Source organism: Eublepharis macularius, chromosome 1 (assembly GCF_028583425.1).
Source record: "Eublepharis macularius isolate TG4126 chromosome 1, MPM_Emac_v1.0, whole genome shotgun sequence".
NCBI classification, from domain to species: domain Eukaryota; kingdom Metazoa; phylum Chordata; class Lepidosauria; order Squamata; family Eublepharidae; genus Eublepharis; species Eublepharis macularius.
The window spans coordinates 23790982-23814355 of NC_072790.1; the positions used below are offsets into that span (position 1 = coordinate 23790982).

At 44.8% G+C, this 23374-nt stretch overlaps 1 protein-coding gene across 1 annotated transcript; it reads left to right on the forward strand.

The window, feature by feature from the left end:
• The first annotated feature begins 10777 nt into the window (after positions 1-10777).
• Positions 10778-22940, forward strand: LOC129326160 (serotriflin-like). Its single transcript, XM_054974324.1, has 7 exons — positions 10778-10873; positions 12933-13079; positions 15259-15349; positions 16438-16583; positions 17520-17614; positions 19493-19581; positions 21546-22940. The coding sequence occupies exons 1-7, from the start codon at positions 10802-10804 to the stop codon at positions 21671-21673; spliced, it is 768 nt and encodes a 255-aa protein (XP_054830299.1). The 5' UTR covers positions 10778-10801; the 3' UTR covers positions 21674-22940.
• Positions 22941-23374: the final 434 nt, after the last annotated feature.

Sequence of the window (23374 nt, forward strand, 5' to 3'; positions counted from 1 at the left end):
AGCACACCAATAGAATCATACCTTCTTTCCTGGGGATATCAAAATTTATGACTCTGTGCTTATTATAGCCGTGTTAGTCTGTAGTTGCAAAATAGTAAAGAGTCCAGTGCCATATTGCCAGCTCTGTAAGCAAGAATTTTAACAGTCTATAAAATCTGAAACCCTTTCTCTTTTGACAGGAACGATCCTTTTACTGTGAGTTACAATCTGTGAGAATTTCATCCCACTTAATCTGTGAGGATTTTATTCCAGATGAATGGAAATCCAAACACGTTGCAGCGAATACATTTGCTTCTGGTTGCCTAAAAAACTTGGAAGGTTTCTCCTATCTGCCTAAAATTTGGCATGATGATGGATTCCTTTCGTGTTTCATGCCATTTAACCACCTTACCTTACTATCATGTACTAAGTATAATCATTTTTTGTCATGCTCGCATGAGCCTTTGTATCAGTAAAAAGCATACAATGTAGTCAGGAAGTGTCGGCATGCATTTAGCTGCTTATCACAAAATCCTGCTTTGTGTACAGTGCGTTCAGGGCATCATCCAACAATGGGAACTGCATGCCCAACCTGAAATCCATTTACTATTATTTCTTACAGGGAAAAAAAAACCATCATCAAGCCTTTCCAGGCCAACCAAAGATACCCAAAACATTCATCAGCAGCACCCCACCCTCGTCTAAACCCAGGAGCGATGCCAGGGTTTTTGGTGCCCACGGCCAGCTGGCAGGCCAGGAGCACGCGCAGACGCACATGTGCGTGCACACCAGCCTGCATGATGACATCATGTGTGCTGTCATCACGGGCGCGTGCATGAGCCGGCCCAATTGCTGCAGCGTGCGGCTGGGACGGTGCACGGGTGGCCTCCCAGCTCTCCCGCTTGGTTGCCCTATGCTGCGCCTGGCTGGGGGCGTGTGCTGGCAGCAACGGCAGCACAGGGCGGGAGAGCTGGGAGGCTGCAGCTCCGTGGCACATGCTCCTGTCCCCAGCGCCTCCTCCAGTGCCCCCTCCGGCGCCCCACATCCTGAGGCAACCGCTTACCTGGCCTCAGTGGGTGTGCTGGCCCTGCCTAAACCCAGTTCTTGAAATGGTCCAGCTTCTTGACTGAAAATGATTAGAATTGCCATTGAATTTTAAAAGATTTTAGCAGATTATCAACATGCCTTTTAACATTAATCAATGAATCGACTGGTATTACATATAAACATTTTTTCAGAATTCTAAAAACTCCATCTGTTTGAGATACTGGAAGAAGTCATATCAACAAAATCTACCAGCTGTTTTTAGTTTTGAAAAGGGCCCCTTTCATTTTTTCTTCTTTTTTATCTTGTTATGGGAGCTGATAGTCACATACTAGCTAAGAGAGACCGGCTTTGTGAGTCAGCTTACTGACGCAAATTTCATCTCAGTAACAAACTCACTAGACAGTCTTAATAAAGACACCCCAAGTTCAATCTGAAAATGTGGAGATGATAATACTGGCCTACCTTATGGGGCTGTCATAAAATTATGGTGATAATGGATATGAAGCACTTGGATTTCTGTAAATGCTATGCAATGATTTTAAGTGTGTGTGTCTTTAAATGCTTGGTGTGGTACAGATGAAGAGTGGGGGTGAAAGAGAGGGATGAGCGAGTGAGATAATTGGCTGATGACTGAAGTACTTTTCACACTTGGATTTTAAAGTGGGTCCATACCTGTTCCAAGTCCCACGTTTGCCGGGTTTCACACTTGCAAGCTAGTCATGGAATGTGGTTCCGCTCTTTGTCCACATTACCCCAATTTTTAATTTTTAATCAGCTGCCCAGTCGGAGCTGGCCAGATTAATGCCAGTGCAAACACTTTTGCAGCGCTTCCCCCCTCTCCTTATCCCTGGGAGCTGATTGGTTTCTGTGGAATTAACCACACCCACCCAAGTCAGCTCTCTGAACTCTTTTTCTGCCATTTTTTCGGCCACTCTGCAGCCCTCCTGTCAACCGCTCACTCTCACCCCACTTTCCCAGTGGTAAGGCAGGACTTCCATTTGCATTTCACCTTTTTTTAAAACTTTGAGCATGTGTAGTAATGTTTCAATGTTACTACATCTTCTAATCGACAAGGCCTCCCCATGCCCACCCTTCAACCACCCACCCCACTCTTCCCAGGGGTAAGGCACGTTGGGGGGGGGAGCAGACTCCTACCCAACCCTGGCTCAGCTGAGACACACCGAGCTGTGGCTCAGCTGAGGCACCTGCTCTCCTGCTCTCCAGCCTTCCTGAACTGCGGAGCACCAGAGCAGCTTCCCCAGCTGAGCCCCGGTTCGCTGTGCACTCATCTGAGAAGCCTGAACTATGTGTATCCGTGAAAGTCAATAATCATTCTATCTAAAGCAGGCAAACTGTGTGTGTGCTTGAGAGAAAGTCTATCTGTATTTGTGAGAAATTGATAATCTGAAGCAGGCAAACTGTGTGTGCAGCCTGAGAGAGAAAATGTATGAAGATTTGAGTGCCTGTGCCTGTGTGAGGAAACTTTAAGAACTGAGAACTATCTTTGCAACCATCAGGCTTAAGTATTAGAGTGAAACCAATAGGCTTATTGTAAAAATAAACATTTCTCTAAAAAATCCCAGAGTATATGTTATTCCTATATATCCCATTCCTGGGCCGATTCCAGATGACTAACCTTAAGGCGCTGCATGCCGCCACGTTCTGGATCGCGATGGGGAAAACGCGAAATATCGCGTTTTCTCGCGCGAGTTTGTCGCGACGTCGCACCAAACTCACGCGAGAAAACACGATATTTTGTGTGTTTGTCAAAACAAACCTTGAGGATCTTTGTGTTTTTGCAAGTGTGTGTATAGGAGAGAAAAGGGGGAGGTGGCACATAAGACCCGAGTCACCGTCCGCCCCAGCTAACTGCATGCCTGGTGAAGAGGTTTTCTTTTGTTTGTTTTTTAAAGTTTTTTATTTTTAATATCTAACATAAAAAACTACAAAAGACTACAAAAGATATAAGGGGAAAAGGGGGGACTGGGGAAAAGGGAAGAGCAACATATAAACAAAAAACGCACACTACTCTACATGTCTTGTATTCCCTTCATGCTGCAATTTTTCTTTAAAGTTAACTTTCTAATATGCTATCATATTGGTAGATCTTATACAATACAGACTATATTCAGGATCAGGTCTTCTTCCCCCCCCCCCCCCGCGTCTCGGTCTCAGTTCTCTCTGTGCAGCTGCAACAGCTGCGCTCGTTCTCTCCTCCCCCCCCCACTTTCCCCTTCAGACTTTGAACTTTCTTCTTGCTGAAACTCCTGATGGTTGAACAAAAAGTCTGTCAGCTGTACTTCCGATGTAATCTTGTAGGTTTGATCCTTATATCTGAACCAGACGCCTTCCGGAAACAACCATTTGTATTTTACATCACATTTCCTCAGGAAAGCCGCAAGTCTTTTATATTTAAATCTTCTTTTACGAGCCAGAAATGGAACATCCTTCAATATTTTAACCTTGTTGCCCAAATACTCCAAGTCCACATTGTACAAATTATATAAGATGGTGTCCCGAGTCTTCTTAGATGAAAAGTCAATAATAATCTCGCGAGGCAGCTGACGCTTCATTGCATACTTTGAAGATGTCTGACAGACTTCCAAAATATCGCTTTTTAACTCTTCTTTAGTTGCCTTTGCGAATGACGCCAAAAGTCCCGACACCAGATCTTTTAAATTTTCACTTTGCTCCTCTTTTACATTCTGAAGACGCAGTACTGTTTGGGCAGGGTCCACTTGCAATCCTATTATTTGATTCTCCAAAAGCTTCACTTCTTTACTTGTTGCTTTCATGAGTACTACGTTTTCGCGTGCAGACTGCTCTGCTCCGGACGCTGTTTCTTTAATGGTTTTCACTTCGCTTTCCACTGAATCAACCTTTTGCCCCATTTCATTTAACTTCGCTAAAAAGGGCTGCATAGCTTCAAAGACCGCTCGTCTAACCATCTCTTCCAAAGTTTCCCCCTTCCCCTGTAACATCGCCATCACCGATTTACTCATTGCAGGGCTCTGCTTTTTTGTCGCCGTCTTGGGGGGGGGTGCCAGCTAAGTTCCGAAACTCCATGAAGGGGAAGAAATCCGCACCTTCTTAGCTTCAACTCCCACCAATCCTTCTCATACGCTTAGAAATCAGAAGGGATTCGCTTACTTACAGGTTTTCACCTTAAATCTGCTTATTGCTGTTCTCCATGGCCCGGCTGCACGCGATGTGCTGCACAAGTCTGCCGGCCTCTGTTGGAGCAAACGGGCAATTTACCCCCTGCATTGCTTTCAGGGGGTTCTTCCCGCCGTGCTCCGGACCCTGGCTCCCTCACTGGGAGTCCTGGGGGTTAACCCTCACGGGTCAACCACCCGGTCAGGCTGCTCGGATGTTTCCTCCCGGACCTGCGGAGAGAAGCGTCCGACATGGCCAGGAAAACGAAACCGAATCGAGGTTTTCTTTTATTTATGTTTTACCCCCCACCCCCTTTTTTCATTCTTTCTTGTTTCTCCACTGTGCCTTGGCACAGAGCTTTTGCTCCTACTTATTCTCATTGTATGACTTTACAGGAGCGAGGAAGAGTGAGCACCTCGCTGGTGTAAAGGGATTTTCGAGGTTAAGCACATCAACTGCCCGAGGGTGCGCCAGACCTGGCAAGGTGGGTCTGGAAGGCAGTAAGCAACTGGGCAGTGTGGTGTTGCACAAAATGCTCCGTGCGCATGCGTGCCAAGGCACAGACTTATTCTCATTGTATGTGTAACAATGAGAAACAGTCTGGGGAGAGACCAGGTCTGAAGAGTAGAAGAGGGTGTTTCAGGAGGAGAAAGACTTGTTTTGTGATTTGGAAATCGGGAGATCTAGGGTTAAACTGCCTTCTCTCTCTATACCCATTGCCTTGAGCTACAGAGGAGAGGGCAGCGCGCAGTCTGGAACGCACAAGGAGATTTCATACTGCAGCTTGAAGTTAATATTTGTTTAGCAAAGGAAATTTAAGGCAAGACGCTCAAACTGGATGGGCTACCGGGAGAATAATATATTAAATGCCCTATCGTTAGCACTGGCTGCCTCTTCCCTTGAAGCATAATTCTAGAGAAATAAACTTATTCCCAAATCCGAGGAAGGAATAATGGGCGGGGTCCCACTTAGGGTTGCCAGTGCTGGGTTGGGGAATTCCTGGAGGTTTGGGGGTGGAGCCTGGGGAGGGCAGGGTTTGGGGAGGGGACGTGATACCATAGAGTCCACCCCCTGAAGCTGCCATTTTTTCCTGGGGAACTGATCTTTGCAGTCTGGAGATCAGTTGGAATTCTGGGAGATCTCCAGGCCCCATCTGGACATTTGCCACTTTAGTCTGTCTTAAAGCTCCCACTGCAAAGCTCAGTCAGAGAATAGGTCCACTTCCCTTTGACATCTATGATGAGAACTCTGGCTTTGGAGAAGGGATTTTTTTTGCCAAGTCTGTGAGTTGCCAAACAAGCTCCAGGGCAGGTTGGGAGGCCCGTTTCCTCCCAACTGTTCCTTTCAGGTGATCTAACTTCTACTTTGGCTAATTTGTCATTCTGTTCTTTGTAGAAAATGCTGTTTGATGAATACAAATGGCATGATTTGAAATTTCCCAATGATACTTAAACTAGTAGCTTGAGTTGCCAAGACCTGGGCTGATTCCAGATGGCTAACGTTCACGCGGAACGTCGCGCCTCGTTGTGGGGAAAATGCGAAATATCGCGTTTCCTCGCGTGAGTTTTGCACGACGTCATGCGACGTCGTGCAAAACTCACGCGAGGAAACACGATATTTTGCATTTTCCCCGCAACGAGGCGCGACGTTCCGCGTGAACGTTAGCCATCTGGAATCGGCCCTTTTCTGAAAATGTTCACGACCTTTGAAAATAGTGCAGCTTACTGCTGATTTAGACATTTGGTTTGGTCCACACTGTCCTTCCCAAAGCAGGAAGTCTTCCTGCTATATATACACCTCTGATGCAGTTTAGGTTCTCCTCCTGCAGCGCTTCAGAAAACACAGACGGGACCACACCGGGAAAGGTAATGTAGACAAAGCCTTTCTTTTAAGTGACAAAAATTTTGCTGGCCAAGGCAAAGGAGAATGGGCAATCTTAAACCCCAGACACTGACACACTTCTATATTATGTAGGTGTAGGGCATTGTAACTATCCTAAGTAGTTTGCAGACTGGCTTTGAGATTACACTGCAAAAAAAATTGGAAAAGGTAGGTATGGATTATGTTGTTCTACCTTTGGAGACTTTCAAAGCAAGCCTCCCACCTCCCATGAACATATTACTTTCATATCCTTTCTTGAAGCCAGTGCCACTTATTTCATATAAAAGTGTTACATTGCTTATTGTGGGACAACCCTCAGCAAAGATAAACCCACTCAAGCAAAGTATTATTGGGAATAATAGCCAAGTGCCTTGAAAATGGTAAGTAAGGCAGAGAGAAAGAAAGAGAGAGATTGCAGAATTTCAGGTCATTATAACAATATTGCTAATCCCATCCATTAGTTCTACATGCTCTGGCAGCAGTTTTCTTTTATATCTCACATAAAAATGCCACACTGTTTGAGTTTTAAAAGCCATTTGTATGTTCTATGTGAGAGGAGTACTTAGGAAGAATTCCTTTTAAAAATCTTTTTGAGCCATGGCCATTCTCTTGATTATGATGATACAGGATGTATTAATGCTAGACTTCTATGGTTACTATTAAGAAACTAAAATGCATTACAAAGGAAAAGGTAGTTATGCCGGTTATCCATTGATTTCAATGGGATTAGATCAGAGTAAATCTGCATTGGATTGCACTGAGAAAAGCATACCAAGATAGACCATTCTCTTTATTGGGAGGCAGCTGTGCAAGTTTGCTAATTGCTCCACAGTGCCTGACAATTGCTAATTGCTCCACAGTGCCTGACAAAAAGCCGCATTCTGCCTCTGAATCTGGGAGTCCAATGCAGCCAGTGTGGCTAATAACCAAAAATGTGTATAGCTGCCGCAGAGTGACATTGACTGAGAAGTAGTGTCACAGCAAGCACAGCTGCCTCTTCTTCTGTCTTATGAAGGCTAGCTTGTAATTGTGGAGGGCCTGGAGGGTTGGTGAGTAGTTGCAGGTGGCAAAGGAAGGGAGAGTGGAAAGGAACAAAAGTCGGATTGCTAACTCTGGTTTGGGACATTCTTGGAGACTTGGGGAGGGACGTCAGTGGGGTATAATGCCATTTTCTCCAGGGGAACTGATTGGTGTTTGGAGATTACTTGTAATTCTGGAGCGCTCCACCCCAGCCTGGAGGTTGGCAACCCTAGCCAAAAGAATGATATCAGGAGTGGAGTGATAAGAGAAAAGGGGCCTTTGGTGGATTTCCTGGGAGCTCGATACCACTTCACAGGGTTTTTTACCCATCAGACAATTTCCCACCTATTCCATTGTAGTGGAGGAAGATCCAAGTGGGATTTTGAAAAAGGAGATAGGGTATAAATACCCTTGGATCAATCACTGATGGATACTGAGATAGAACTGACAGGAACAAGATGTCTAGCTTTTAAAATCAAACAAGAACAAAGTTTATTGGGAAAGAAAAAACACATGCCTGAGGTAAATATTAACACTGAACCAGGACTTGTGGGATGTTAGTTTTTAAACAGTACATGTTCAATGAAAAACCTCTTTGGCAGGTTTATGACATGTAAAATACAGGATTTTGCTGCCACTAAGTTACATGTCAGACCTAGCAAACCCTTCTGGCAGACTGCCAATGGCTCAGTTTCCCAGATGGGGGAACTGAGCCAAAGATGGGATATTTCCTTAGATTTTAAATTCACCATCCTGTTAGGCTGACCCTTCTCTCTCACACTCACTCTGCCTCCAAATCTCCTGGAATTTCCCAACCTGGTGTTGGCAACTCTAGACCTTCCAGAAAGCACCATGGAGACTTGGGGTGGAGTACACTTGTAGCAGACCAAATGTGTTCTACCTTTGACCACGACACTTCATTCTTGTGTGAAGATGATTTTGTTGACGTGAATAAGGCAGGAACCTTACTCCAAAGCAGCCATTGGAGCTCAACTTCGGTTGCGGGAAGTGCGTGCTTCCCCTAGTCATAATGCTGCCCCAGGGGCGGCGTTATGACTAGGGGAAGCACACACTTCCCGCAACCGAAGTTGAGCCCCCATGGCTGCTTTGGAATCAAAATGCAGTAATGTCTTGGGACAGGGTGAGTAGTGGGGTAGGAGAGTGGAAACAGCATAAAGCTCATTTTGGGGTGCACAGCTTTTAAAGTATCGTCGATATTTGTGAGTGAATTCAAAAATAAGGAATTAGGAACTGGAAACCAATTTATATCCCACCCTACTCAAATCTGCTGCTCTTTTTACTGCCGCTTTAAAGCAAAGAAGACAACACATCCAGAGATCCGATCATGTTCCCACCCCTCACCATTGGTCCCATTTTATTTCTCACAATTTCGCCTAAGTATTGCAACATTGACAAGATTTTTCTCTCTCTCTGTCTTCTCATATTCTAAAAGGAATTGCATATTCTCTGTTTACTTTTTTTTTAGTTTCAGCATGAAGAGGTTTGCATTAGTGCATTAGAGGTATGGTTAATTTTCCAAGGGGGAGCAGTGACAGATTATTCACAGCCAGTTCTAAACAGATTCTCATGTGCACTGGGGTTGTGTGAATGAAGTGTGCTTAGATCTCAGGCACCCTTGAGTACTGCCCTGTTCTGCCAAGATCAAGAGCTCCGTGGTAAGGAACCTGCAAAAAGGGACAGCTGAACGGGGAGGAGTGTTGTATGAATATACGTGCTCAAACAGATTATACAAGTGAAAATTCCAATCCTATTTTGCTGATTCTCCCTTCCTCCCCAGATATGCTTCTTCTGACAATAGTTCTGCTCTTGTCTGCTGTTCTGGACCAATCTCTAGGAGAGGTAAGAGCCAAATACAGTATGTCTCAGACCGTATGAGTCAGAGATATCTTGATCAAGAACCTGTGATTTCTCAGAACTTCAAAATGTCTGGAAATACTTTCCCACTAGTAACCTGATCCTCATTCTTAACAGTGTTTTACATCACGTTTCAAAGGGCTAAATGCTTTAGAGTGGAAAGGATGGAAAACATAAAGTAAAAAGTTCTGGAAAGACTGGAGCTATATTCAGAGCCAGTAAGATTGTTTGGCTATATGGAAACAGAGCTTTGGAGGGAGCTTTAGGGGTGGGGGCATGGGGTGGGTAATGTCATGTGTGCCGCAACATCACTTCTGGGGAAAACCCAGAAGTGACATAGGGTAGCTCTAGGAATCATCAGAAACTCTACCATAGATGTGTTTTTTACCTTCCTGCTGCTGTTTGGAGCAGTGGCAGGCATCGTGAACAGCTGGTGAGAGTCCTGAGCTGCTGTAGCTCAGTGGTTTGGCTGTGAATCAGCACTCTACTAGTTCGAATCCCACTACTGCCACAAGCTCAGTAGGTGGCCTTGGGAAAGCCACTCCTTGCAGCCCCAGTCCCCCAGCTGTATTGTGGAGATAACAATAACACTAACTTGTTCACCACTCTGGGTGAGGCACTAATCTGCCTAGAAGAGCAGTATCTAATCACAGTTATTATTCTATAAGTGCAGTTATTATTTTCAAACTTTCACCCTCAAGAAATAGTTTCCATATCACAGAGCTGCAGCAGATTGAAGAGAGTACATGGGTGCTTTCCAGGCTGATTCACATTAGGTTCTGGCCAGGCTCAATGGGCCTCCCGTTGCTCCAGGTAAACCATCTTCACTTGCTTTGCACCATCTCCTGTGCCCAACCCATGTATAGTTCCCCTTCAGGTGAGCATATTCGTTCACTGCGTCAGTCCATCGATTTGTAATCTTGGTTCAGTTAAAATACTTTCTTGCTGACACATTCTGACCAAGGAGCAGCCGTGGACCTCTTGATGTATCCCTATCCCTGAACCAGGAAATCCGGGTACTCAACAGGTGTCCTTACCCATAGGGACTCACTGGCACTCTGGTTGCTCACATGCATTGCTGCATGGGAGAGGCAGCATGGGTTTAGGCAGGGCTTTTTTTCTTGGAAAAGAGGTGGTGGAACTCAGTGGGTTGCCCTCCGAGAAAATGGTCACATGGCCGGTGGCCCCGCCCCCTGATCTCCAGACAGAGGGGAGTTGAGATTGCCCTCCGCATCGCTGAGTGGCGTGGAGGGCAATCCAAACTCCCCTCTGTCTGGAGATCAGGGGGCGGGGCCACCAGCCATGTGACCATTTTCAAGAGGTTCCAGAACTCCATTCCACCGCATTCCTGCTGAAAAAAAGCCCTGGGTTTAGGTATCCTGAACTCTTGGACTGTGTTCTAATGGGGCATCAAGACAGAGACCACAAATGAAAGTCCAACACAGAACTATTATAAGTGGCAGCAGAGGGTCATGTTTTTCAGAATCATGCCAAGCGGTAGTATGAATTGGAAATACGACAGATATAATGACAGGCTGCCAGAGAAACATTAGCTCAGTTCCTGATCACAGTTACTGTTCCATAGCTGGAGGAAACAGTAACACACAAACATGCCATGTTTACATTCATTAACAAAGTAAATTTGTGTTACGTTTATCTTATCAAATATCCATGGTTCTTGAGAAACTTGAGTTTGACTTGGTAGCTGAGCTTATGTTTGCAAGGTGCGGCACGCCTCTAGCATGACATGTTTTAGAGCATTTACACAACTGGTTGCTGCCTCAATCTCCCCCCACCCTTATTAATTTAACAACCCACCACAAAATAGTAATATGTGTTCACCATGGCCTCTGCTGAAGCTGTGTTCATCATCTCGCTGCAATGGGGTGCCGGCTGTGATGAATCTACAAGCTGTGTGAGTAAAAAACTGGGCTGTCTGCCGAAGAAATCACATGACCAATTCAGCCTCGTCTTCTGTGGATTAGCTCTTAACTTCATTCCTGTGATAATACCTCTTAAAGCTGAACTACATAGAATCAGGTTCTATGCTTCCTCTTATCTGTGGGCAGAATAGGGACGCCAGCTGGTATCCTGGCATCCCCCAGGGGCTCTGGGCACTGGGCAAGGGGCAGGAAGGACATTGGGCTATCTACGAACATCATACCTGGGCAAAACCGTGGATGTTTGACATCAGAGCATTGACCAACACTCCAGAAACTTTGTGGTGTTACTGTTGGTTGTGCTTGACATTACATCTGGGGTTTTGTCCCGACGTGACTTCAGCAAGTAGCCTGACATCATTTCTGCCCTCCATTGTTTCTCCTGCCAGCTTTCATGTAAAAAGTAAGTCTGGCCAATTTCCCTGCAGATATATGCTTCCCCCCAGATATCTTGACAAGGAAAGGGGCTAGAGCAGGGTTCCCAATATGGTACCTGTGGGCAACATGATGCCAGCCCATACTTCCCTGATGCTTACCAAACTTTTCAGAAAGTGAGAGGGGTCATTGTAAGGCAGGTTTCATAACTGGTTGTCCTTATTCAAATGAAACCCAGAGTCACTGGATGATCAGAAAGACTGGCAAGCATCCAAGATTTCCTGCTGTAGCACTGTGGTTTAGAGGTTCGGCTGCGAGTCAGCCCTCTACTGGTTTGAATCCCACTACTGCCATGAGCTCAGTAGGTGGCCTTGGGAAAGCCATGCCTCACAGCCCCAGCTCCCCAGCTGTATTGTGGGGATAATAATAACACTAACTTGTTCATGGCTCTGGGTGAGGCACTAATCTGTCTAGGAGAGCGGTATATACGGGCAGTTGTTGTTGTTGTTGTTATTATTGTTCAAATTACATGCAACACAATCAATAATAAATAAAGATCACATGTTATCATTGATTGATTGATATCATTGATATCATTGTTATTGTTTTTGTTTGTCGTTATTATGTGGTTTCATTCCACCTTCAGTTTTTAGTTCTTTTTATTCTACTTTCTCTTTCTCCATCCCCCTTCATTTTTTTATTCCCCTTCTGCAATTCTTTTGCAAAGTTAGGAAGGAGGCATTGTGTTTTGGCTCTGTCTCAGGCAGCAGCCATGGGGGGGGGGGCACTCACCCCCCCTCTCAAAATTCCCAAGGGGCCCCCAGGCTCTGAAATACTGGAGACCTCTAGAAACTTACTTTTAAAAAAATGAAAGCTGGAAATTCAGATAAAGCTGATGCATATTCTGGTATAACAGTATATTGATACAATGCTAATTAAATCACCTATTAAAAATGAAAAATCCTCTGCCATAGAGAAAATAAATGGCTGATATGGTGGAAATGGCTCCTTTGTGAACAGGACCAGGAAAATTTGAACTTTTCCACCCACAAGGCAGCTAAGCTTGGCTACAGTCCCAAAACTTTGGCGCAAAGCAGGTTTGAGAAACATCAGAGAAAAGCTGGGGAGACCCCATAAGGTGCAAGAATGGACCATGTTGCTGAGGGGAAGCAGGGGAAAGAAAACACTTCTCAACAGCATCAAATTAACCTCTGTGGAAACACCCAGAATCAAAGAAGTGGTGACTTTGAAGCCACTGGGAGCAGACTTGTTCTTTCAGGCAGCCTCAGTGTCTGAAGGTGGCTGGGCAGATTATGGTCTGTTTGCCCCAACTGTAGAAGAGCCAACTGCTTCCTGAGAGAAATAATCATCTCTCTGAACATCCATTCTGTTCCAGTGCTGTCCAGAGGCCTCTAGTTCTCTTGGCTTCTGCTTTGCCTGACGCCATATTTCTTCTCTGCCCTCAAAGTCATCGGCCTCCTTAGCCTGCCCTGCCCCATGTCCATCTCACCCCATTGGCTGTAGCATCCCATGCGACCTGAAAGAGCCATACTTAAACATCCTATGATGGAATCTACAATATCATTCTCTCTTGGTGAATAGAAGAAGTCAGTTTTTCCTAATCAAATACATCTATGATACAGTATGTTTTATCTTTAGGAGGAAGAGGAGGATGAGGAGGACGAAGAGGAGGAGAACACATTCCAAGGAACAAATGTTAGTCCAGAGGATCAGAAGGAAATTGTTGACAAACTCAACGAAATCAGGAGAAATGTGAAGCCATCTGCAACAAATATGCTGAAAGTGGTAGGCTGCCTTTTATAATGCTTTATAATGGTCAAGAGACCACAAACGCTCTTTTGCTTACTAGTTAGGCCTGTTATCGGTGGTTATCCAGAACCTCTCTTCTTCCTTCACCTGTGCAAGGAAGACCAGCAAAGGAGGCACTTCTGTCCTTCCTTGTGCTAGTCTTCTGTGGAAGATGCCCACAATATGGCATCACTGCTGCCTCTGTAGACATCCTGCAGGAAGGGAAAGCAGTAGAGGTGGGCACGAACTGAAATACCAAGTACCAAAGAGTTTATTGTCTATAGTCATAGATCTTCCAAAATACGAACCAAAGTTTGGCATGAACCAAGCTGGTCATGGTTTGCGAACCCATTTCTGATGAACCACCATGAACTTTAGGCTGGTTTCGTTTGGTTCATTTTTTTTCAGTTCATCACTGCAGACAGCCTGGCACTGATCAATCAGTTTCCTAGGCAATGGGGGATGGGCTTCCTGCAGACCTTCTGCTGACCCAGAAGTGACCTTCTGCTGATCCGGAAGTGACCTTCTTCTGACCCCGAAGTGACGTTTTCACAAACCAAATGAACCAATTCACGAACCGGGGTAGGTTTGTGAAAGTTTGTGGTTCGTGAAACACAATGAACCATGAACCACACGGTTCTTTTTTTCCTGGTTTGTGCCCATCTCTAGACAGCAGCTGCCCCTCCGAATGGGTGAAAAAAGGAGAGGTGGTCTCTTTCCTTGCCCATTCGGCTTCTGCAAGAGGCAGTAATTGCAGGGGAGTGAATTTATGGAACCCTAACTGTGATATTGCAGTGGAACTTCATCACATCTGAGAGAGCCAGGGCCCCTTTACATGTAACACTAATGCAAGTTTTGTTTGAAGGAAACCCCAACCCACCTAATGTTTAAAGTGTGACTGTAAGCTTAGCTTTAAAAGCGGGGGGAGGCACAAATAATGTCTTGCATGCAGAGGCAGGTGGTGCCTCTTCATCCTCTCCTTTTCACCTCACACCCTTTAACTAGCTGAGAAGGGCCATGAGGGGAGGATGGTTTGCATTAAGGATGGTTCTACACATCTGCCTAGGATCTCCCCGTATCATCTAATCACACCTGAGCAGAGGTGTGGATCCAGGAAGTAAGGCAAATAGCTCTCCCCCTATATTGTGCACCAGTTCCTAAAGAACTTGTCCCGCTGAGACCCTGTTGCTTCTACTTTGAACTGGAAGTGATATCATCAGAAGCCCTGCAGAGTGCACACATGATCTGCACATGTGCATGCAAGAAGAACAGGTGGCCTCTATCTCGGCAACCCTGGCCAAGGCTGGGGTGATATACTCCCTACAACACACTCCAGTCAAAATCCTGGCTGTGGCTCTGTGTACCAGTTGAAGTTTCTGAACACTTTCAAGGGCAGCCCCACGCAGAGCACATGGCAATACTCTTGACATAGATGTATCTTGGACATGCATCAGAATGGCCAGATTGTTTCTTGTTAAGAATGGCTGTGCCAGGCGAACCAGTCGAAACTGGTAAAAGGTACCCTGGCTACAGCTGCCGCCAGCTGCCGCCAGCCTGGGTCCAAGAGCACCCCCAAACTATGGACCTGTTTTTTTAAGGGGAGTGCAATCCCACCCAGATCAGGGCCGTTTCCACATGGCTTACCTGAAGCCGGGACGTTGCGCTACATTGCGGATCATGCCGGGAAAAACGCAAAATATCGCATTTTTTCACAATATCGCAGATTTAAGGTGACACCTTAAATCTTGGATCAGACTTTTTATTCACCAATAGTACTTCCATCTTGTCAGGATTAAACCAGTTTATTAGCCTGCATCCACTCACAAATTGCCTCTAAGTATCAGATCAGGGTTTCTACAGCCTCACTGGGATTAACCATGGGATGGAACAAGAGACAGTCAGTCAATCCATCTGTCTATCCTTTGATGAGATCTCCATACCACGCATACACGCTTCTGGTGTGGGCCGCCCTTTTTCACTCCAACACATAGAGCTAGGCATAGCAAGCTCTTTTTAAAAAAGTTAAGATTCTTTGTGAGATGATGAACGGTGGTCTGGATTTTGTCCCCCATTCCTGCCAAAGAGCTGAGCAGGAGTAATAGATGTTACCCATATTTATTTAGTGCGTTGTTTCATAGTCATTGTCTAACTATCTTTCTTTTTTGTTTTTACAAAGATATGGAATGAGACAATGGCTGAAAGTGCTAAAAAGTGGGCCGATGAATGTAAACTAACTGTCAGCCCTGATGCAAATCGACGTTTCAACAGTAAGTGAACAGGAAAAATGGGGCACGGGGGGTGGTTGCATTCGATAGGGCACTGAGCACTAATCACCAGCTCTTGTCTCGCTTTTCATCAACTAAAACTTACAGCCTCCAGAGGCTGCTTTTCCTTAAAACTCCTTTTGGAGATGGTTACATGCCCTTGCCTTTGCTAGGCTGGCCCTCAGTAAGAAGGAAATCTGTGTCCACTTTCCAGTATTTTGACCAATAAGTGCAACGGCATTGAGATGGATTATCAAGCATTTGGGTAATTGGCACCTCCCCCCCCCCATTTGATTAAAATTCCATTTTCCTTTTTCCACAGTATTTAATGCTTTACCTTAATTTAAATGTAAGGCTGCTCCTTATCTAGGATTTAGGCTTCGGTCTAATGCCTGCACTGATGCATGTTCTTGGGTCAGTTAAGTGGTCAGTCTTAAAAGATCTGGACAAAACAATCTGACCCTTAAAAACAGCCTGTTATGACCTTTACTTTCTTTAGAGTAGATTTTTCTTTTAATCTATCCCTTAACCCTCTGGGTAGTCTGCTGCCACCAGGAATATTTTATTCCAAGGTATTTTATTTAAATTTTCCCTTTGGTGGCTCCTTCGTGGTTCTATGTGGCCCTGAGGATAGGAATGGGATATAGCAATGACAGCTACACTGGGATATAACAAAACAAAAATAAACTTTTATTTAGTCAAGAAGCGTATCGGTTTCATGAACGTAGTTCTTGGTTCTTAAAGTTACTTCATTTACTCTCATTCACACAGCTGGCCTCCCTTTCCCTGACTGAGTGTCCTTTCACAAACATGCTCAGTTCAGGTTCCACACAGGTTATATTTCTCTCATAAATACTTCAATATACTCAGGCAGCACACAGCTAGCCTGCTCTGTTCTGACTGAAACTTTTCTCCCTGCACTGTCAGTCTAAACTGCGCTCACTCCGCCCACACTCTCAGTCATCAACCAATCACATCACTCACTCTTCCCTCTCTCACCCCCACTCTTCACCTAGCTCAAACCAAGCATTTAAAGACACATGCACACATTTCTTGAAATCATTACACGGCCCTATTTCTTTTTCCTATAGGAATGATGTGCAGCGAGAATATATTCTATACAAATTTCCCCAGCACCTGGACTAATGCTATCGAAGCATGGGAGAAAAGAAAAGCTTATTTCAACTATGGTGTTGGAGCAACTGACACATCGCGAAGCATTGCTAGCTATACTCAGGTACTGAGCACCAACTCTGTTTGCATCTGGCCAGTAATATTATATAGTGTGAATATCTATCCGTCCAATTTTAATAAATATAAAAAACAATTAGAGACAACAACCCTGTGAGGTAGGTTAGGCAGAGAGTGTGTGACTGGTCCAAGGTCACACAGCGAGCTTTCATGGTAGAGTGGTGATTTGAACCTGGGTCTCCCAGATATAGTCCAGTTGAAATGACTGCTGGATCTCCCCTCCGTTAGATGAATTAATATTACCTGCAAATAGGACTTGCAGTCACCGTTGGGGGCGGGAAATCCCCCACTCTCAGCCTTCACCCCCCATCACTGCTTACCTGGCCAACAGGGGGAAAACGAACGGGGACTGGGTCGAGCAGCTCTGGAGTGCACTCCTGCTCCTGTGCACTCTGGAGACCAACTTTCTTGCTCTGGAGCAACAAAGGAAAGCTCTGATATAAGACTCTGGGAGTGTGCCCCCCAACTCCCCCATCCCCCAGGATCTGGCAACCGTACCTGCAAACAAATTCAGTTTGGTATTTCTCTACAATTAATGTTTTGACTCCTGTAAAGTTTTAAGCAGCTTGTTAGCAAACATGACTGCTGAGTGGGGATATTCTTACGCTGTTCCTCTCCTTAGATTACTTTTCTCAAATGTTCTGTTTTGCATTTGGAATAAATAATACAGAAGATCTTCACAAAAACAATGCCATGGAAACCAAAAAAAGAAAACCCGGGAATTATCTACAAAGAGCACAGGAACGAGGATATTGAAATAATAGAAAGTTTTAACTTAGAGCTCAACCAGACACGACATTAGGAGTTTTGCGAATGAGGTCCTATGTGTTATTTTTCTAAAATTAGAAGTTCTGATTGTACCATTGAACTCTGCATCAAAATACACCTCAGATTTAATGCAGTTTTTTATAAACATTTGCAGCTTATTTGGTATAATTCATACCAAGTTGGGTGTGGAATTGCATATTGCCCGGGTGACATATCGTATTTCTACTACGTCTGCCAATATTGTCCTCCGTAAGTATCAACTTGGGGAGGGGCAGGGAATGTTCTGAATATTGCAGAGCCCTGGGTGTGCTCTGAGGTTCACTTAGAGGTCATGAGGGCTGGAACTTTTATGTTAATTTCAATGGAAGAAGTGGATCAATGTACACAAAGGAATGGGTTTGCTGATCTGCCACTGCGAATAGATGAATGGAGCTGCTTTTGCGTATGGAGAGATCCATTTCCATGTTGGAGCACCACCCTCCATAAGAAGGATACTGAATTTTGACAGTTCATGGTAAAATCTTTACATTAGCAAGCGATGAGGGTGTTGGAGGGTTGTGTCCAGGCAGGGCCAGCGCCACCGTTGAGGCTGTCAGGTGGGGGCTGTGGGCGCTGTGAGGCCGGAGGGGGCCCTGGAGGGGGCTGTCACTGCCGCCCGCCCCCAGGCGGGCGCAGCAGACACGGGCCAGGAACGACAGGCGGCAGGGGCGGCATGCGGCATGCGGGTGGCCTCCTCGCTCCGCCCCAGCCACCTGCCAGCGGCACTGTGTGATGACATGATCACGTGATGATGTCATCACGCAGTCCAGGGCCTCCATGTGCCAGAAACCCTGGCGCCGGGGCTGTGTCCAGGACTCGTCATCAGATGGGCGACTTGATTTGTAGGTGGGGCATCAAAGAAATGAACAGAAAATCAGTGATTTCTTCCTCACTGACAGAAATATTTATAGCCCTCTTACCAACTCCAAGAGCTTCTGTGCGTTTTAGTTTCTGTTAATTGTTAGTGTAAGAAATACATGTTGAATGAAAATTATCTTTATTTTCAGTAGCTTTTGTCCACATATAATGGGCAGCTTTCTTAAATACTAAGTTTAAGTCCCTTTGAACACCCTGCCAAATGCAACGACGTTCACTAAAGGCAGGGCTCCTTAAGCTTGAAGTTTATTAGTGACTTGAGGGGGTAGAGCTGAATGGGTCACATGGGTAGAGTAGTACCCTGTTGAAAGGAACTAGTTTCCACTGGTTTGGGGGGTTTTTTTAGAAACTAAAAATCTTCCTGCTCTAAAAATAAGCCCTGATACGGTCCATGGAAATGTCAAAAAATTAAAAAGCTGCTTAAAAAAAATTGAGATGACTGCTCCAAATCAAAATTTTTGGCTATAAAAAGCATCTTAATATGTTGTATTTCTCCAGCGGTGGTGGCCACACTTCCAATGCTGTAGAACAAGAAGTTAAGTCTTGATTAAACTGACAGCTGAACTATATTAATCTGACAAATCCCATCAGAGTGATAGTTGCCCTAAGCCTTCTGCTAAGAGGTACTACTTTTCTACAGACAGGGAGTCCTTTATATCAAAAGGCAATTTGAAAGGCTGAGAATTCTGCCACCTGACTGTACAATATTAGGAACACTTTCTTGGGAGTCAGCCCCACTGGATAGACCTAAGCAGGGCTTTTTTTCTGGGAAAAGAGGTGGTGGAACTCAGTGGGTTGCCCTCGGAGAAAATGGTCACATGGCTGGTGGCCCCGCCCCCTGATCTCCAGACAGAGGGGAGTTTAGATTGCCCTCCGCGCCGCTCAGCGGCACGGAGGGCAATCTCAACTCCCTTCTGTCTGGAGATCAGGGGGCGGGGCCACCAGCCATGTGACCGTTTTCAAGAGGTTCCAGAACTCCGTTCCCCCGCATTCCAGCTGAAAAAAAAGCCCTGGACCTAAGTAAGATTCTTAGTAGACCTGATTAAGATAGCTTTCTAAGTCTGTGTAATATATCTGACACCTTTTTTAGCTCTATGGTTAAAAAGGAATTTGAGCTCAGCCAGCACCATCCAGCTATGACAGAGATCAAAGTCATTGTGTACGATAAAAGCAGTTTACTGGAAAATGTATCGCCTTACTTTGTGGTTTCAGAGCAAATCGAGAAGACTTGCTAGCTAGACCTTACAAAAAAGGCCCATCTTGCAACGACTGCCCCAATGCCTGTGAGAATAAGCTCTGCAGTAAGTTACTAAGGCTATACCTTTACTCCCTTGGGGTTTTTTTGTTGCTAAACTACCAATGATAGTTTTAGTAAGTTGCTCCAAAACCTCTTGCAAAGTAAGTTTATTTTCCCCACAAAGGAAACATTTTGTATATTATAGAGGAAAGGCCCTCTGATGCTAAGGCTTAGATCAGGGTCCCCAGGGGGCCAGCTCCAGGTTGGGAAATTCCTGGAGATTTGGAGGGTGGAGCCTGGAGAGGGCAGGGTTTGAGGAGGGGAGGGACCTCATTAGGGTATAATGCCATAAAGTCCACCCTCCAAAGCAGCCATTTTCTCCAGGGAAACTGATCTCTGTGGCCTGGAGATCAGTTGTAATTCTCCAGCCACCACCTGGACGCTGGCAACTCTACCCCGGTGTGGTGCTTGTGGGTGCCATGCCTTCCACCAACGCTTAACCTGGCAGCTGCCAATTGTTTTCAGAAAGTAGAGCCAGGTGGTGCTCTCTGCCAGCACAGCTTCTGTTTGGCCACTGGAGATCCCGTTGGCTGTGCAGACTAAACTAATGTTGCTTTGGCAGCAGCTGCCACCACAGTGGTAGCTTTATTCTCACTCATTCCTTTTTCCTAGTATATTTTTAAAACTACCCCTCTTCTCTCTTGCACTTGGGCTTCCTCTGAGTGTGTGTGTGGCTCTGCCTCCTGTGGCAGCCATTTTGTGGTTGCGCCTACCACTGTTTGCCACAATTCCAAAGGTGCCTACAGGATCAAAAAGGTTGGGACACCTGGCTTACATCCTGACTAGAATTTCTGTGGGAAATTTTGCCAGTTCTCCCTCCCGTAGGAAACCTCTGATTTCCTCCACAAGTTTTTCCTGGGGACTCTCCCCCCCAGCAGTATTCCTGGGGACTCTCCCCCCCAGCAGGTGTTTGGGCTGCTACAGGAGGGGGGGACCTGTGAAAATTGCCCCCCCACCTCCTCCTGCAGGAATTCCGTGCAGGATGCCCATGTGGAACCATCACAAACTAGGCTGCGTTGGGAGCACTTACAAAATGAGTCTCCTGTGGCTTCAGAGCCCTCAGTGTGGTCTCTTCAGAAGATCTCGTTAATTGGAGAGACGGGGGCTGGGTATGACATTCCTGAAGAGGGTTCGAGCCAAAATAACTAATAATTAACTCTTGGAGTCAAGGAATGAAGCTGATAGTTCAGCTGAAGTAATGTGGAATCATAAAAGACCCTGTTATTTGATCTCACTAATAAAGAGGCTTGTGAGGGAAGGGGGCATGGTATAGCCCAATCTCCTCCCATCTTGGAAGCTAAGCAGGGTCAGTACTTGGATGGAGGCCCACCAAGGAAGACTCTGCAGAGGAAGGCAATAGCAAACCACCTCCTTGAAAGCCCCTTGCTGGGTTTGCCATAAGATGGCACTATATGTATATAATAAATGGTCTACAGCTTTCTGTACCAGCTCCAACCTCTGAATATTTTCAAAGACCGTCCCACAAACAGTTCAGCACAGAAATAAATCCAAGAGGTTGCTAAGGCAAGGCCCTTATCCTTCAGAGCAGAAAAAGATCAACATATTTTGGATCAGCAAAGATTCAGGTCCAGGAGTACTTTAGAGACCAACTTTCAAGAGTTTTCAAGAGCTTTGACTCTTGAAAGCTCACACTCTGAAAATCTTGTTGGTCTCTAAGGTGCTACTGGACCTGAATCTTGCTGTTCTACTACAGACCAACATGGCTAACCACCTGAAAATATTTTGGATCAATAAGGATATAGGAGCCATGACTGCAGTATTACCGATATGATGCACCATGTATATCAGACAAGTAAAGTTGCCAACTCTGGGTTAGCAAAGTCCTGGAGATTTGGGGGTGGAGCCTCGCGAGGAAGCACAGTGGGTTGTATTGCCATAAAGCAATCCTCTCTCCATAGGACAATGTAGTGGTTTTCTAACTTTGTTTTGGTTGTTTTTTTTTTCCAGCAAACCCCTGCCTGTATAGGGATACTACCAAAAACTGCAGAGAATTAAAGCAATTGTACAGCTGTAAAATTAGATTGTTAAGAAGAAACTGTAAAGCCACTTGTAGGTGCAAAACAGAAATTATATAATATATACATGAACATCACAAGATTGATCCTCAGACAGCTGTTGTCGATGGAAGAGGCTCAGCATTAAAAGGAAACTCGCAATTTCCACCCTAAAACTGGTCAAAATTTAGCTTTTCATTTATTTGTGTCAAAAAGAAGAGTTTCTAAGGCATATTTGCAAAGAGGGCACGATATATTTGCCAAATCGTGGGTTGGATCGAATGCAGAATTTCTGCTTGCTCTAGAGCTCTTGCGCCAGTGGAGACGCAAGAAAAATACCACAGTAGCTGCTTGTGCCAAGTCAAACTTCATGTATCCCCACTTGCATTTCTGCTGGTGCATGACACTGTGCGACTAACTTCTGGTCAATATTATAAAGTGCCAAGTGTTGCACAAGAACTTGTGCTAGCAGAACTGCTGCTAGTCAGTTTGTTGTTACTTGCACATCGCTGGATCCAAGCCTCTGTGTCCTCTTTGTCCTTCTTTATCTATTCTTTGATTTTGTTACTGCAGAGTGAGGCATTTAAATTTTGCAAAATGTTCACCATTCCCCTTCCTGCCAACCCTGCCCCCTGACTTCTCCTTAGATTTTAATTCTGGGTAAACAGCATTAAAAGTATATTCTTTAGTTTCTGTTGTTCAGAAATGTTCTGTAGATGCTCAGTGATATATCGGTTGCAAAGTGAATTGTAATGGGGGCAGCTAAAAAGAATATGGGCAATTGAATCGACTTGATTCTTACAATGAGTGCAATAACATTTTCTTGGGGGAATTCTACTAAAACGGTCCTTTATTTCGGCAGAAGATAATGCATTGCATCTAAGTAAATTGAAGAGCATTGATATTTTTGGAACTGTTAAGTAAAAGAAATATTTACCCAGTTCAAACATAAATTAAAAAGTGTACACGTGACCTAGCCATATTTATCTATGGAGCTATACATCACTTATAAAATATGTTGACGTATGGCTTGTAGGCTATTAAGTTACAGAGAAAGGAAAGGAAAGGTGTGTTCTATGCCATATGTTAATCCTGAGTATTGCTCAGTAAAGATAATAATTTTATCATTTCCTCAGACTGTACATTAATTGTATGTAGGTTGTGATCTATCTTTGTTTAGTTCCAAGTCTAACAGTCTCACTGAATTAAAAAAAAAAGCCTTAGAAGATGCGGCAAGAAACTTTTTCACTCTCTAATGGACATTCATTATTAACTTTCATTTATTTGCCTCAGAGATTTTGTTGATGGTAAAAGTCATCTTGCAAAATAAATACATCCTTTGCCTTTACTTATGTCTGTTAATGACTGAGCTTAATTTCTGACCATTTCAGAGAGAGCCAATCAGCATTTTAGAGCCAAGCTAGAAGTGACGAATTACACTTGAATGCCAAGTGAACAGACTCACATGTATTCATCCTTGTTCACTTGCGCTCCACTTGCACTCCACTTGATCACATAGTGGAGTGCAAGTGAACAGGGAGGAATACATGAGAGTCTGTTCACTTGCCATTCAAGTATAATTCGTCACTTCTAGCTTGGCCCTCAGTCCTTCAGCTAGGTAAAGGCAGAGTCATACACAAATGATATGTGAGCGCAGTGAACACTGAACCCTTGCATACTCACTAGAATTTCACAAACAGGGATATGAACACATATCACATGAAGCTGACCCTTGTCTCAGTATTGTCTACTCAGACTGGCAAAGATCCTTCATATCATGTA

Excerpts from the sequence above, each read along its gene's own strand:
- LOC129326160 (XM_054974324.1), top strand. The coding sequence starts at position 10,802 with ATGGCCTCTGCTGAAGCTGTGTTCATCATCTCGCTGCAATGGGGTGCC. Across the intron at positions 13,080-15,258 it reads CAACAAATATGCTGAAAGTG|ATATGGAATGAGACAATGGC; the intron begins GTAGGCTGCCTT and ends GTTTTTACAAAG. Across the intron at positions 19,582-21,545 it reads CTGTGAGAATAAGCTCTGCA|CAAACCCCTGCCTGTATAGG; the intron begins GTAAGTTACTAA and ends TTTTTTTTCCAG.